Source organism: Pelodiscus sinensis, chromosome 28, assembly GCF_049634645.1.
Source record: "Pelodiscus sinensis isolate JC-2024 chromosome 28, ASM4963464v1, whole genome shotgun sequence".
Taxonomy (NCBI): Eukaryota; Metazoa; Chordata; order Testudines; family Trionychidae; genus Pelodiscus; species Pelodiscus sinensis.
Genome location: NC_134738.1, coordinates 10,747,560 through 10,762,520, shown reverse-complemented (window position 1 = coordinate 10,762,520; position 14,961 = coordinate 10,747,560). Strand labels below are relative to the sequence as shown.

Sequence of the window (14,961 nt, the reverse complement as noted above, 5' to 3'; positions counted from 1 at the left end):
TCCTTGGAGTTGGTCATGAAGCCGTCACTAGAGAAGTGATTATTCCCCCTTATTTGGCACTGGTGTAGCCACAGCTGGAGTGTTGGGGGCACCCAGAAAGGGATGCCCCCGTTACAGAAAAGAGGTGGATGCATTGGAGAGAGTCCAGCAGAGGGCAACAAAAAGATTAGGAGGCTGGAGCAGTTGACTTTTGAGGAGAGGCTGAGGGATTTGGGCTTATTTAGTCTGCAGAAGAGTGAGGGGGAATTTGATAGCAGCTTTCAACTACGTGAAGGGGGGTTTCCTAGAGGGTGGAGAGAGGCTGTCCTCAGCGGTGACAGAGGACACGAGCAGAAATGGCCTCAAGTTGTAGTGGAGGAGATATGAGGAAAAACGATTTCCCTAGGAGGATGGAGAAGCATCGGAAGGGGTTACCTAAGGAGGGAGCGGAGGGAAATCTCCATCCCTAGAGGTTTTTAAGTCTCGGCTTGACAAAGTCCTGGCTGGGACGACTGAGTTGGGGTTGGTCCTGCTTTGGGCAGGGGGTCGACTCGACCTCCTGAGGTCTCTTCCAGCCCTAGGGTTCCACATTCCTGCCCAGCCGCATCCAGCCAGCACACATCTCATGCGAAGCAAAAAATCTTCACTTCTCTCCCCTGGCCAGTCGGGGCCGCTACCGTGCTAGACGCAGCTTATTCCCAGAGCCGGCTTGGGTAGCCAACTGGGTTACGAATGGGAATCTCTGCTGAGTCCAAGGCATTTTTTCCCAGCTGCAGGGGGTCAGGAGCTGGAGTGATGCAGCACCAGCTCTCACTGCCCACCCCCAGGGGCTCCCTGCACTCAATGGGGTGACAAGGGTCTCTCCATTCACCCTGCCAGTGCCCAAGCCCAGAGGCCGTCAGCGTTTTGCCAATAGCTCTTCCCTCAGGCACCGGTTTCGGCGGAGCTCTACCCAGATGCCCTCCGAGCCACTCCATGCATCCACGACACCAGATGCTCCCTTGCAGTCTCCCGCAGCACCTCCCAGCGTGAGGGACCGAGCACAGACCCCAGCCGGGGACACCCCGGCCAGGCAGTAGGATGTGCTGTGGCTAGACACCCAGGCTGGTTCTCGATTGCCACAAGGACAGAAGTGGAGACTAATTGCTTTTGGCCGAGGGCCTGCAACCAGAGCCACACAGAGAGATGCGGAGTAACAGACTATAGAAGCGGGGTTCAAGAATAAGCCTCACCCCTAAACCTTGGTCCCTCCTTTCCCCCCCCCCCCCGTGGAGCAGAGACATACCTATATAGCCCCTGGAGGGCTAGCAGAGGCTGCTATTGGTATGGATTGACTATTCCCTTCGGGTACGTCTACACTAGCTCGTTAGTTCGAGCTAGGTAGGATAGTTAGGGCAAGCGGAGTTGCAAATGAAGCCCGGGATTTAAATATCTTGGGCTTCATTTGCATGTTCCCAGGCGCCGCCATTTAAAAACGATAGTTCGAATTAGGATCTTTAATTCAAACTACCTACTCCATGCTGCGTGTAGCCACGGGCACGGAGTTTGTAATAAGGGGAATTTAAAAATGGTGGCGCCTGGGAACATGCAAATGAAGCTCGGGATATTTAAACCCCGGGCTTCATTTGCAACTCCGCTTGCCCTAACTATCCTACCTAGCTCGAACTAACGAACTAGTGTAGATGTACCCTTGCATCTCCTCCTAAAAACTGGCTTATGCCCTCAGTCCTTTATTCTCAAGCTGAGGTGTCTGCTGAGAAAAGCCGCTCCGCGTCTCCCTGGTCTGCTGGGGGGGCGCTAGCTTTGCGTCTCCCTGGTCTGCTGGGGGGAAGCAGCTAGTGCAGGGTTGCCTCACCCCGTCTGTAAGTAGGGATCCGATGTAAGTCGGATCCATGTAACCCGGGGACTGCCTGTACATACCCAAATGGAACTGACCAAACTATGGGGTGGGTTTGTTTGCTTGCATGCAGAAGAGCTTATATGCAGAAGAGCTTATCTCTTTTGCCAACAAAAGTTGGCTTGGTAAAATATATTACCACACCTTGCTGATCAGTCTAGTTTGGTTATCCACGAGCTGTGGAATACAAGTAGTGAGCAACTCCAGCGATAAAAGAAAATTGTTTAAGCGTCAGATTTAATAATCCATAAAGGGTTACTAACGCTGCCAGCAAGAAAATCTCCTTATAAACATGATTTTAAAGAAGCAGAGCTGATCTCTGACAACTTCAATGGTGTAAAGGCCGCCAGTGAAATTTTTCACAAGCTCTCCCTGTTATATTTTCACAAGAACGAAAAATAGTTTACTTTAAATTTCTTCAGCCACTCGCGAAATGACAGGCCAGAAAAAGCCATCTGAGCTACAAAAATAGAGAGGTGAAATGTGAACCCAAGAGCTCGGGAATTTGGAAAACAAGTAGCGCTGCAATCCCTGGTCAGTGTCAGTGAACTAGTTACAAAAAAGCAGCCATTATTATATCTGATCAGAAATTTATGTCCAACACCCAGGAAATGCATTTTTATGAAGATGCCAGGGCTAAGTTGACTGGGTCTATGTGCAGTTATCGGCCTACCTCTGCTCCCAATGCAGCCAGTGGAAAAAGGCGCCCCCTGGAAGATAGACATAGACCCATAAGGAACGTTTCTGAAAGTCCCATCCAGAATTTGAATGTATTTCACTCAGTACATCTCCGCTGGACTATGATGATTGATTGAAGCAAGGGCCGGTTTCTTCCACAACATAAGTATCACCCGCAGAGCGCCTAAGTTAACACTCTTCTAGGCTCAGCACCAATCTCTGACACTCCCAGGACAGCAGCTGTTTTATGCAGGATACAGATTACTAACTTCAACCCCCATCAGTGAAACTTCAGGTATAGGCTTCAGTACATCACAAAGAAATTAGGATCCCCGGGGTAAAGACAGCTCTTGTCCTTTAAGAAAACCAGACTATTGAATTCCAGTTCCCCAATTCCCAAAGGACACTATTTCCTAAGGATGCACTTCTTGCACCGTATTATTCAGATACTAGAGTATATGCCGTTCCAGGCAGCGGTGTGGTTTTTGGAAGACAAGACTGGAGCTCAAGCTGTGTGGAAACTTGCATCTGTAAATGGCAGGTATTTCCTCTAAGAAATGCCTCCCATTTACAAGAAATTGTGATTCAAGATCACAATGGATTTAGCTACATGTTTAGCCCACAAATGTCTAGAGGCGGCCATATTTTTCTATATGGCCTGTTGCAACGACACATGACTTGATTGAGGCTTTACCTTGTCAGCCTGCGGATACACAATCTGTGGTCTGCTCCACTCCTTGCTGATCCTTTTCCTGTACTGATTGCACTTGGGGATGTACGTGCAGCCAACATCTCCCAGTTCTGGGTAGAAAACCTCCAAGTCCCCTCTGGAAAGGAATAAGGGGGAGAAGGAGAGAAACACTGAGATGAGACTTCAGTGTGTTGGTGGGAAAAGGAGAAAATTATTCCCCTCTTATTTCTGAGGTCCTTAAACCATGGCCACCATGCTGAAGGACTTCAGTCCCCGTGAACCTGCCCTTTGTGGCTCATCTCACAGAGCACAATGGAAGTATCCAGTACGTTCTTAAGTGCATTTCTGAGCTGGGGTCTGAGACCCGGTTCTTGGCCATTGGTGACCTTTGGGGACCTGGTGCCCTACTCACCCTTGCCCAGGATTAAGTTTTAGTCTGGAACTTGGGGGATCCCAGTTCAATTCACTGCTCTGCCACAAGCTTCCTGTGTGATCTTGGTCAATTCACTTCCACTTTCTCCATGCCCCAGTTCTTCCCCCTTCTGTAAAATGATGCTAAACATGCTTGCCTGTCTCACACTTTGAAGCTATGGCAACAGAGACCACAATCAACACCTAAGACAGGCTTCTGAAACATCCTTGACTCATCATGTAACAGCTGAGAAACCGCTCACTGTCCCAAACCTACAACGAGTTCCACTGCCACGAACTACAGGTCCTTCCTTTATGCAGGCAGCAGATCAACAGAAAGGACATGGCATGGCCTAGGCCTGCTCTACAGATTAGCTGGGGCTGAAATGACCATTGCAAGAAGAGCAATTAAATCCTCCAGCCAAGGGGAAAGCTAAATGAATGCACAGGACAGGAACAATTGTCTACATCAGGGGTCTCCAAACTACGGCCCGCGGGCCGGATGCGGCCCGCGAGGCCCTCTCATCCGGCCCGTGGAGACCTTTTTGTCTGGCCCCGCCTTCTTCCGCATGCCGGCGAGATTATCCCTGAGGCGCTTGAGTCCAAGCATTGGTGTCAGCGGGAGAAACGGATTCGCAGGCGGCTGCGCGAGGCCCCAGCGCGCGCACGGGACAGCAGGTAGCCCAGGTCAGGGACGGCTCCGCGTACCGCTTGGCCGGGCGGGCGAAAAAGGGGGGTCTCGAAGGCGGGCTCCAGATCAGACCCGGCGGCAGAGGATCACGGGAGGCTGGACGGAGGGGAGGAAACCCGACGGTGGTTTCTCAGGGGCTAGGAGCGAGGGGCTACTTCTCCGGAGGCGGGGCTGAGGAGCTGGTGCCCATTGCAGGAGGCGGTCTGGTTGTTGTGGCACAGCCTCTGGGTGACGCTGTGCCGTGCCTAGCGCGCTGCCCTGGTCCCTGCAGTGCGCCCTGAAGAAACATCCCTCTCCCTTCCACGTCTGGTCTCTCTTATCCACAACCCAGAGCAGCACCGCCCTGCCGGGTATCAGTCTGTGGGAGCGTTGGGCACTGCTTTCCAATTTCCTTTACCAAGTGATAACGTGTCTGCTTTCAAACCAGCTTTTCCCATTAAAATGCATGCCCCTTGTTCCATGGGGCTATGTTACAAATTGTCACCTCATTCCCTGCATGATAGGAGAGCGATCACATCTCTTCAAGTGTGAGTGTCTTAGGCTGAACATATTGCCAGGATTATGTTGCTTGCAATTTTCATCACATTGCGCAGGTGGAAATGAGTTCTCAGCAGTTTCCCCATTCTGGAGCCCCTCCTGCAGGACTAGGACAAGCACCACCCCCAATTTCAAACAGTGATTTCTAAAGCCAGAAATGTCTGCTATTTTGGCATCCAGGAAACAATTTTACCATTCACACTAATACAGGTGTTCATGTGTAGTGTATCAATGTGTTATTAAATAATAACTGAATAAAATAATATTAAATAAATAATTAAAAACAACATCCATTTTTTGATTGTTTTTTATTTGGACCTCAAGTGTGTAGTCGGCCCCCGAACTGCTGTTTGATAGTTAATGCGGCCCTCGGGCAGAAAAGTTTGGAGACCCCTGGTCTACATGGACAGGAGAGGTGGAACGTTCAAAACAAGAGGTTATTGTTTGAGAGATGGGGGAAGAAATCAGATGGGATGAAATAAACTGAGTAGCAAGGTTAAGTCTACGCAGCCCTTAATAATTTAGGGGTTCAGTTTAAGTTGCTTAATTTAAAGAGACCATTTCAGTTCACCCTGAAGAAAGGGGCATGCTCTTTTTATGCAAAAAGTCCTTAATAATAGCCATTAAAAATAAAAAGGAAGAGATTGTGCATGTGTTTCTGGTCTAATATTGGTCTCTTAACTAGGCTTCTGTGTCCAATATGCCATGCAAATCCTTAGAGTTTGAACAGCTGGGCCTTCAGCACAAAAACTACTGATCCTCTACACCCTGAGAAGAGGGCCACCAAGGTTAGCTAGTAATATTAGTGGCCTGGTAGCCTCCCGGAGAGCAGCTGTTTGAAGGAGAGGCTAACACACCGGTCATCTGAAGAAGTGGGTTGTGCCCACGAAAGCTCATGAGACCATCTATGAGTTTTGTTAGTCATTAAAGTGCTAACAACTAGACTATTTGTTTCTTAAGGTTTTCCGGCTATTGACTAACTCAGCTACCCCCTGAAGCATCTGCTTCTATGTTCGTTTCCCCACAACCGTAGGCAAGGTCTCCACGATGCAATAAATTCAATTTAAGATACTCAATGCCAGCGATGAGAATTGCATAGCTGGAATTGACGCACCTTAAATCTCATTTCCGCGACATCCCCATGGTGGGAGGTCAAATGACTAAAATGCGATCAGGTGAGGATGCAAGGGCCAACCTTGCATACAACACAAAGATTAGCGATCCCAGCAGGCTGTTCTGACCTAGATCAAGCAATTACGGTCAACATCAGAGCAGACAGACAAGAGGATTTAGTTAACACACAACAGGTAGTCTGGTCGCACTTGAAAGACTCCCAAAACATGCAGATGGGATTATTTAGTTTAGTTCTTGGATTTAGTTCTTCCCTGCCATGCAGTTGGGGCTCTGGAATTCACTACACTGGGAGGCTACAAGCCAGATTTATGAAGGGCCTGGATAACATTACGACCAATAGCATTTGTAGCTCCAGACCAAAAGATAAGGGAAATCAGATTTCATGCTTCAGGGCATTAGTTTATCAAGGGTCAGGAAGGGTCACCCTCCTTTCCCTTCTGTTGCGTGCAGGGTTACACGTGGAGATCCACTGCAAGGGGAACCATCTTCTGATGGATCAGCTTAGGCTACAACAGGCAGCTGGAGGATCTCTGATACAACAGCGTATCAGGCCAACCGGGTACAGCAAGTCCTGCATTCCTAAGCATGTTGGTTCCAGAGCTCCCCATAAGCTGTGCACTCAGGCAGCCACTCAGGAGAGAATCAAATGCCACCCAGCTGATCAGCAGAGTGGCCACAGCTCCCACAGTCAGCAGCCTGTGTTTCGACTGGTGGTGCACTTCTGCACATGCCTCGGTGCACATAAAATTTATTGCGCACACGGATGGAACACAGAGAACATGGGCTGAGACCCACAGCCCCCCCCCCCCCCCCCCCGGACACATGGCGTTTCAGGCTCTGGCAAACCTGAGAACAGCAACAAGTGGAAGCTGCTCACCTGCAGAACTTGGCATCCTGGCCGCTCAGCTTCTCAAAGACGCAGGTCTCCACGTGCTCATCCCCTCCCCGTGCGGCCACGCCAGCCAGACCTGCAACCAGCGCCACCACAGCCAGCAGCTTCATCCTGACCTGCCAGGAACCAAGGGGCCTCCGATTAGAGCTTCCCCCCGGCAAAGCGGCACCCGAACCTGCTCGGCAAGGCTTCCCCTCCCGCCGGCATGCTCCCTTTGGGCACGGGGCGCAGGACAGAGGAGCCAGCCCACCGGCAGCATGCACCTCATCTTCCTTTCAGCTCCACTGCAGGGAGAGAGTTTGCAGCTGCCTTGAGTGCCAGCCAGTCACACTGCATCGCTTAGCCCGCGCTCGTTAGCGAGTCCTCCAGATGAGCTGCAGACAAAGCAGAGCCACTCTTGCCTCTGCCAATTCCATTGTTTAAATCTCCGTTATGTCAGAGGCGAACTGCATTTCCTAATGCCAGACAAAGCCGGGGAAATGCAGGACCCTCCAGGCTCTGCCCACTGCTAGCCACTCACAAGGCCTACCTCCTTGGAGGGACCATTGCTGCTTTGAAGAAAAGGCAGTTGAAGCTGGCCTCTGTTACCATTTGCTTTGGGTACACAGGTGGGAGACCAGTGAGTGGTTTTCCCTTGCCGTACCCAATGCGAACTCAGTTCAAACGTACCTATAATTCCAACTCCATACCTCCTCCCCCGCCACCAGTGGTCCCGGTAAACTAGGCACTTGTGCTGCTGATTGGGAGAGATTAAAATACCCCCAGCAGATTAGCAGAGTGCCCACAGCTAGGTTTTATCTCTACTGGTGGTGCACATTTGTACATGCCTCAGTGCACATGAAAATATTATTCTGCACATGGATGCAAAACATCCACACATGGCAGCAAAAAATGAGAGCGGGAATATTGATCCCCCCCTACCAATCCATCCCCCTCCCCCGTGCCTCGTCGGTAGGTCTGTTGCTGTAGGTGGATGACACTGGAGGAAAGCTGAACATTTTCCCTAGCACATTCACAGATGCAACCTGCTATGCTGCCCTGAAATGCTGGTCCAAGCCACTGCCAGAGACAGGCCAGGGGGCTATATGGACCACGGAGCTGACTTAGCATGGCAGTCTTGGGTTTGTACTTGCATATTTAAATAAAGACTGCTGCTTCAAGCAAAAACACAGCTGGAGCAGATGAGGTTTGGGGGCTGAATCCAGCAAACAGAGTCTTGTGTCTAGTTCTGGGCACCACATTTCAAGAAGGATGGGGAGAAATTGGAGAAGGTCCAGAGAAGAGTGAATTAAGGTCTAGAAAACATGAGCTATGAGGGAAGACTGAAAGAAATGGGCTTGTTTCGTTTAGAAAAGTGAAGACAGAGGGAACGTGATAGTGTTTTTCAAGTATCCAAAAGGGTGTTATAAAGAGGAAGGAGAAAAATTGTTCTCCTTGGCCTCTGAGAAGACAAGAAGCAAGGGGCTTAAATTGCAGCAAGGGGGTTTAGGTTGGACATCAGGAAAAGCTTCCTTCCTGTCAGCGTGGTTAAACACTGGGATAAATTGCCTAGGGAGATTGTGGAATCTCCATCACTGGAGATATTTAAGAGTAGGCAGTGTTCGGTCCTGCCATGAGGGTAGGGACTGGACTCAACAACCTCTCAAGGTCCCTTCCAGTTCTAGCGTTGCATGATTCTTTGTAACCTTACAGAGGAGATGTCGCGTTCATGTCTCCCTTCTCATACAAGATGGGATACTGAATTGAAATCAAGCGTCCTGGCTTCCAATTCCCCTGAATTATGAGCCTGCCGCGGTTTTCCCTCCCATCCTTTGTTTTGTCCATTGACCTAAGCTCTTGAGGGCAGGAATTCTCACTATGCGTGTGCACTGCCTAGCACACTTAGGCTTTCAGAGTATTGTTTGTACTGCCGTATGGCCTGGCCCACACCAGTGCCCAGACTTTAAAGAGCTGACTGCTCAGAGTGTGTGCATTCGGAGGAATAGCACCCTGTTGGTCAGTCAGATCACAACAGTGATAGAAATGTAGCCGTGTTAGTCTGGTGTATCTGAAACAGAATACAGGACTATGTAGCACCGTAAAGACTAACAAGATTGTCTTTAAATAATAATAAACCATCTTGTTAGTCTTTAAAGTGCTACATAGTCCTGTATTTTGATCACAACAGACATACATCCTGCCTCGGCTGTACTCGCCAGGGTTAAATCAAGGCTTCGCTCAGTATTCATGTGAGTTCCCTGCTGCTTTTTATAACACTCCAGCACAGCTTCACAGCGTGGGGGAAGAGGAGGGAGGTTTGCATCAAACATGGCCTCATTTCACCCAAGAAGTTCAAACTACAGCATTTAGCGACTAAGCACAATTTCCAGGGAGCATCAGTGAGGAGCACAGGCAAGAGGAGACCTAGGTGCCAAATGGGAATTCGCACTACACATTTCTGAATCCAGATTGGATGGTTTCTTCTCCGAGATCTGGCTTTAGTTCAAATGAGAATTCAGAGAAAGCCGGTGGCCTCTATGCAAATCAGACTTACAACCGCACTGTCCCTTCCTGGCTTTATAAAATATGAAGTCAGGAAGATTTCACACCTAGACAACCACACACTAATTCACTTAGAGAGCGGTTGGTTCCATCAAGTGCCCCCACCAGAGAGGTGGTGTGGCAACTTGAAGCCTCCAGTAGAGCCTTAAAACGATTGAAATTGTGTTAAAAAACCCACCCCCAAGAAGGGCCAGAGGTCAGAGTGTTTATTCCAGGAGAACTCCAGATTTGTACCCTGGGTATATCTGCGCGGAGATGAAAAAAACCAAAACAAATAAAACAGCAACCAGCCTCCGGGCTTGGCCCTACAGACTCAGGCTGGGGTACAAGACTGTAGGGTAGATGTTCGGGTTGGGGCCAAAGCCTGGGGTTAAGCCCAAGCTCTCACCAGAGTCTAAATGGGAGCGTTTACACTGCAAATTTACAGCCCTATGTCCAGGCCCATCGCCAGGGGGAGGGGAGGGTTGCCAGGTGTTGGCCTGGACAGTCCAATATTTGTGGCCTCTATCCAGTTTAAAAAAAGCAGACATGTAAAACGTCTGGTATTTTCTCTCTCTCCCGGCTGGAAGACCACTTGGGACAGTCCGCCACTTCTGCGTCTCGGAGCGCAGGGACTCTTTTTGGGTGTAGCTTTTTTTTGGCTCAACAACTTCGGCCATGTTCGGTATTTTTTGTGAAGGTATCTGGCAACCCTAGGGAGCGGGGAAGAAGCAGTTGTTCTGGGGCCTGGAGATTCCCAAGGGGCCTGGGATTCCTGTCCGCTAGGGTTGCCAGATGGTTGAAACAAAAATACCGAACACCCCTCCCAGACCCCCCCCCCCAAAAAAGGGAGAAAAATTCTGTTGGGGGGGGGGGGACCAAAAAAAAAATGAAACAGATTGTCCCCTTTAAGAGTGAGTGCAGGGATAGGAACAGGGGAACGGTTGAGCACTAAGACCCCTTGGTCAGCAGCCATTTTATGCCAGCAGCCTTGCAGAACCAGGTAAGCATGGGGGCTGGGAGCCAGGGAGGGGGGCTCAGGCGCTGAGTGTTTGTAGAGTTGCCGGGTGCCCAGCATTTTCGCCTCCTGGCTGGGGGAGAGAAAAAAAAAAGTCAGAAGATACCAGACATCTCAGGTGTCCGGTATTCTCTGAATTTTTTTGCCGGACAGGAGGTGAAAATACCAGATTGTCCAGGTGAATACTGGAGACCTGGCAACCCTACTTGAGCCTCCGCTGCCGCTCTTACGGCAGGGGCCGGAGCCTTGGGCCCTTTGGAATCGCCATGGGAGCGCAGCACAGCGTGCTCCGGTCAGCGCTGAGGGATGGGGAGCTGCTCCTCCCCATCACTTTGCCCAGGAGCCCATCTATCCGGTCATCTCTCCTGCCTACATCCCAAGCCCAAGTCAGCTGACCCAGGCCGGCCACGGCTGTGCCCTGGGTCTTTTATTGCAGTGCAGATTAGGGATGCCAGTGTATAGTCGATTACATGATCAGGTTTATCGGTTAATCCTTTCAACTACACACAACACCTCCCCCCACACACACACACTTGCTGCCTCAGCCAAGGGGGGGGGGCAGGAGCCAGGCCCATGGGGAGCCAGCTTTCAAGCTGGCTCCCCATGCATGCTGACTCCCACAGGCCAGAGCTGGGGGAGGAAAAGAACAGCTTTCAAGCTGGCTCCCTGTGCCTATCTGCTCCTGTGGAGCTGCCTGCCTCAGAAGCAGCGGGGGAGAGGAGGGAGCTGACTAGAAATCCGCTTCTCCCCCTCCACAAGCACTGGCTCCTGCCTCCCCCCGCCCCCACGTGTAACTGTGAGAATTTCTAGCAGTTACACGTTTACACAAGCGATAGTTCACATCCCTGCACCATGACAGGGCCCACCTGAGACCAGGGCCCCATCGTGCTAGGTGCCGAACATACCCGTGGTAAGAAACGGTCCCTGCCAAACAGCGTGCAATGGATACAGCATCTAAGTAGGTTGGCAACGGAGATTAAGTGACTTGCCCAAGGTTGAACAGGGCCAGGAGACAAGTCCCACTTATGTGCATCAAGCATGACCCTAGCTCTCGGATGCTCTCGCTACTTCCACACTTCCTATTTCTTCAGGGTGGCCGAAGCAGCTGGGTGCTGCAGAGAGGGGAAGTGTCCCCCACCCCAAAGCAAAGCAAACCCCCCACCCCACCCCCCGGATCTCTGCAGTTTACCTGGAGCAGGCGAATCAGGCCTGGCCCGAGCAGGGAACGTATCTGCCTCCAGCAGGCGGATAAACACTGCAGCTGGCTGGATTGTGTAACCCTCGGTCATTCCTTGCACCCGGCCTGAGTGACAGTTGGCAGGTGCCAGGGAGGGAAAGGGAGATGAGCAGGGAAGGAGCTGAAGCCAAATGGCTTTTGTAATGGTCGGTCATCTCACACCTGACAGTTAGAGGCAGGTTCCGATTCCGGCTTCCCATTCTCTTTGCAGTGTGTGTGTGTGGTGGTGGGGGGGGGAGGGGGGAGGAGAGGGTTGCATGGAGCATGTTAGTTCATGTGCTTCCTACCTGGAAAATCTTATCTCCTCTTTTTAGCTGAGGAACCTGGGAGGATGCATTTTGGGTTGCCATAGAGATGGTTTCTTCAATAGGGGGGGAAACGGGAGCAGTGGATGGGAGAGAGAATATACCAAGAGAAGCAAGCTGCCAGGAGAAAAAAAAAGGGCCAACTCCTAAGGGAGGGGCTAAAAGCAGCAGGTGCTGGGGTGACCAGTTGTTCAAGATGCACCTCATCTTTCACGTGCTGCCCCTTCGATAGCACTTTTCACAAGAGAACCCCATGGTGCTTTACAAATACTTGCCTGCCTCATGGTAGGAGCATGGAGAACGGGGTTGGGTTGGTAGAAACGGAAGCATAGAGAGAGGTTAACGAAATGGTGCAGGGCAACATCACAAGCGGGAGAACAGGAACAGAAGGCTGAAATCCCAATTCCCAGCCTCACTGCTCTTGGACATCCCCACTCTTGGCAAATCCTGGATTGCAACTTAGGCAATCCCGGAACCCCACGGAGCGAAATCCTCAACTCAATTTAGGGATGAGCAAACCTTTGCCCTGTCTTCATAGGTCTCAAGATGACTTTGGCACATGTCCTAAGCCAGGCAAACTGTGGCATTTAACTACAGAGGGTGCAAGTCTGAAAAAAAACCCACACTCAGAAGAGTTACTACATCCCCTCGCAACTGCCTCCAAATTAACTCATCCAGCCTCAAAACATTTGTACGATGCACCAGGCTGGGCGGCTGGCTAATTGATCTGACTATGTCATTCCCAGCTGACAGTGTTTTTGCTTATGTATTACAGCACATGCTCCATCATAATAAATAGCTGCAAACGTGCAGAGCACACGGGCGTGAATGCCACTGTCATCAAACAGAAGAGGGACCAGGAACATAATAGGCGCCATCCTGAGGCGTGGGAATTCTCACAACGTTCCCACGTTCAGGGCTGGGCAAGCCCCATAATTAGAGCCTGGATCCTGCAAACACCAAGTCAGGTGAGTAATGTTGTTCCCACGGAAGTTAAGGCACCTGCTTGCATGACCAAGGACTGCAGATGCAGGCTTTACATGCTCATCCTCTATCTTCATTCAGGAGTTAGTCTAAAGAGCTCCACGCTGCCCAGGCTGAAGTGTGGAAGGAGTGAGGAGGGCAGCGGTAGCTGCACGTGCTGACCAAAGGAAATTCTAACCCCACAGCGTGAACCTCGGGGCTTTGTGCTGTTTGCTACGTGGCTGCGAGCCACCAAACCTCTTATTACTTGAAGCAAGGTAGCTGGCAGTGTGGGTTTCACCTTTCCCACTGCTAAGAGAAACATGGCTCCATTCCCCTCTTTGACAAGCATCCTTCGGGGGATGGAGAAACCCAGTCAGCCAACAACGCTGCCAATATCCACTTGAGATAAGGCCACTGGAGTGTCCCTTGGGCATAAGAATGTGGATTGTGGCCTCTTGCAAGGAGTGCTTGGGTTGTTGAGTTATGGGCACTTGCTTTTTGCAGGGCTAGCCCTAGCATCTTCAACTCAGTCCAGACTTTCTGCATGGTGGCACCCTGAGAGGGTGTCCCACTTGCTCAAGGGCTTAGAACCAGGCTCCTCAACGAAGGAAATTCCATTATTATACAAAGTCCTGGAGAAGTTCTAGCATCCTCCTAGGTACCCTGTGTAACATTTCATGCTGCTGCTTGCACAGTGGCACTTGGTCTACACTGGGAGTTTTGCACCAGTGGTAACCCCTGGGATAGACGTGCTGTACCAATGTAAAGACTCTCATTGGGGTAAGCTTCTCCTCACGCCAGTCATGTTTACACCAGACCAGCACATCTATAGTAGGATTTAGACTGGTGCAGAAACATTTCCCCCACGCCCACTTGCTGCCATTGCATCAAGGCCTAGCAAATTTACCCAGCATTGTTCGGGTCTAATTTGGGAATTCCATCAAGTGTATTTTGTTGCTTCATCCCTATAAACTCTTATTTGCGGTGTTTTAACATAAGGGCTATAGTCCATTTGGTTTCCAACAATATTGTCTTCTAGTTTTCAAATCTTAAGCATTGATTTAGCTGGGCTAAACCAGAGCACTACTCCAAATGTCTCCATGTTATCTTTTTTCTGTACGGTTTATTGAGAAGCACTCCTCTTCCAGGCTCATCCTATTTTTCTGGATCATCTTAGTTCAGTCTCAACAGTCGCTCAGGTAGGTCAATGTTGAGGACTGTTCTTGATTTGGTGATTATGCCTCCTTTCGGTTTGGTTTTATGAGAAGCAATCCCATTTCAGACCCATCCTGTTTTCCTGGCCCAACCAAACCCTTATGTTGCTTTAAGTTCTGATAAGAGGAAGCTGTGTATTTGTTTGGTGGTCCTAGCTTTTACCATTTAGGAAGAGCTTTAAAAAACAATAAATAGGCTGGTGGCCCTTTAAAGACTAACAAAACATGTAGATGGTATCACGAGCTTTCGTGGGCACAGATGACCAGAGTGTTGGATACCCCCTGAAGTATTTAGGAAGAGTTCTTGATCAAACAGACAAATTCTAAAACAGGGGTGGCAGTCATTTTTGCTGGGGGTGGGGAGCACTCCAAGATTTTGGTAAGTGGTCAAGGGTCGTACTTTTCTATTGTGGGGTGCAGAGTCTCGAAAGAGATGTGGTGCAAAAGGGAGCTTGGGGTAAAGAATTAGAATGCAGGAGAGGGTGAGAAGTCTGAAAGGGTATGTCTAAACTAGCCCCCCAGTTTGAAGTAGGGAGGCTAATGTAGGCATTCGAAATTGCAAATGAAGCCCGGGATTTAAATAGCCCGGGCTTTATTTGCATGTTCCCGTCTGGTCCCCATTTTGAAATTCCACTAGCCCAAAGTAACTGCCCGCGGCTACATGCAGCAGCGAAACAGTAATTCAAACTAAGTCCTTAGTTCGAATTAACTGTTACACCTCATTCCAGGAGTTACTTCGGGCTAGTGGAATTTCAAAATGGCGACTGGACGGGAACATGCAAATAAAGCCC

The 14,961-nt window shown here is 50.1% G+C and overlaps 1 protein-coding gene across 5 annotated transcripts in view; it reads right to left on the bottom strand.

Annotated features, from left to right (window-relative positions):
- PEBP4 (phosphatidylethanolamine binding protein 4) overlaps positions 1-14,961 on the bottom strand; it is a 265,036-nt gene that overhangs the window by 224,512 nt on the left and 25,563 nt on the right. For 4 of the 5 annotated variants that reach the window (XM_075910835.1, XM_075910840.1, XM_075910837.1 and 1 more), the window contains 2 exons: positions 6,896-7,026; positions 3,249-3,381 (listed from right to left, as the gene is read on the bottom strand). In XM_075910835.1, coding sequence (XP_075766950.1) covers positions 3,249-3,381; positions 6,896-7,026 — 264 coding nt within the window. Of the gene's footprint in view, positions 1-3,248; positions 3,382-6,895; positions 7,027-11,637; positions 11,832-14,961 lie in introns of those variants that run through there. The other variant, XM_075910836.1, reaches the window with a different exon arrangement.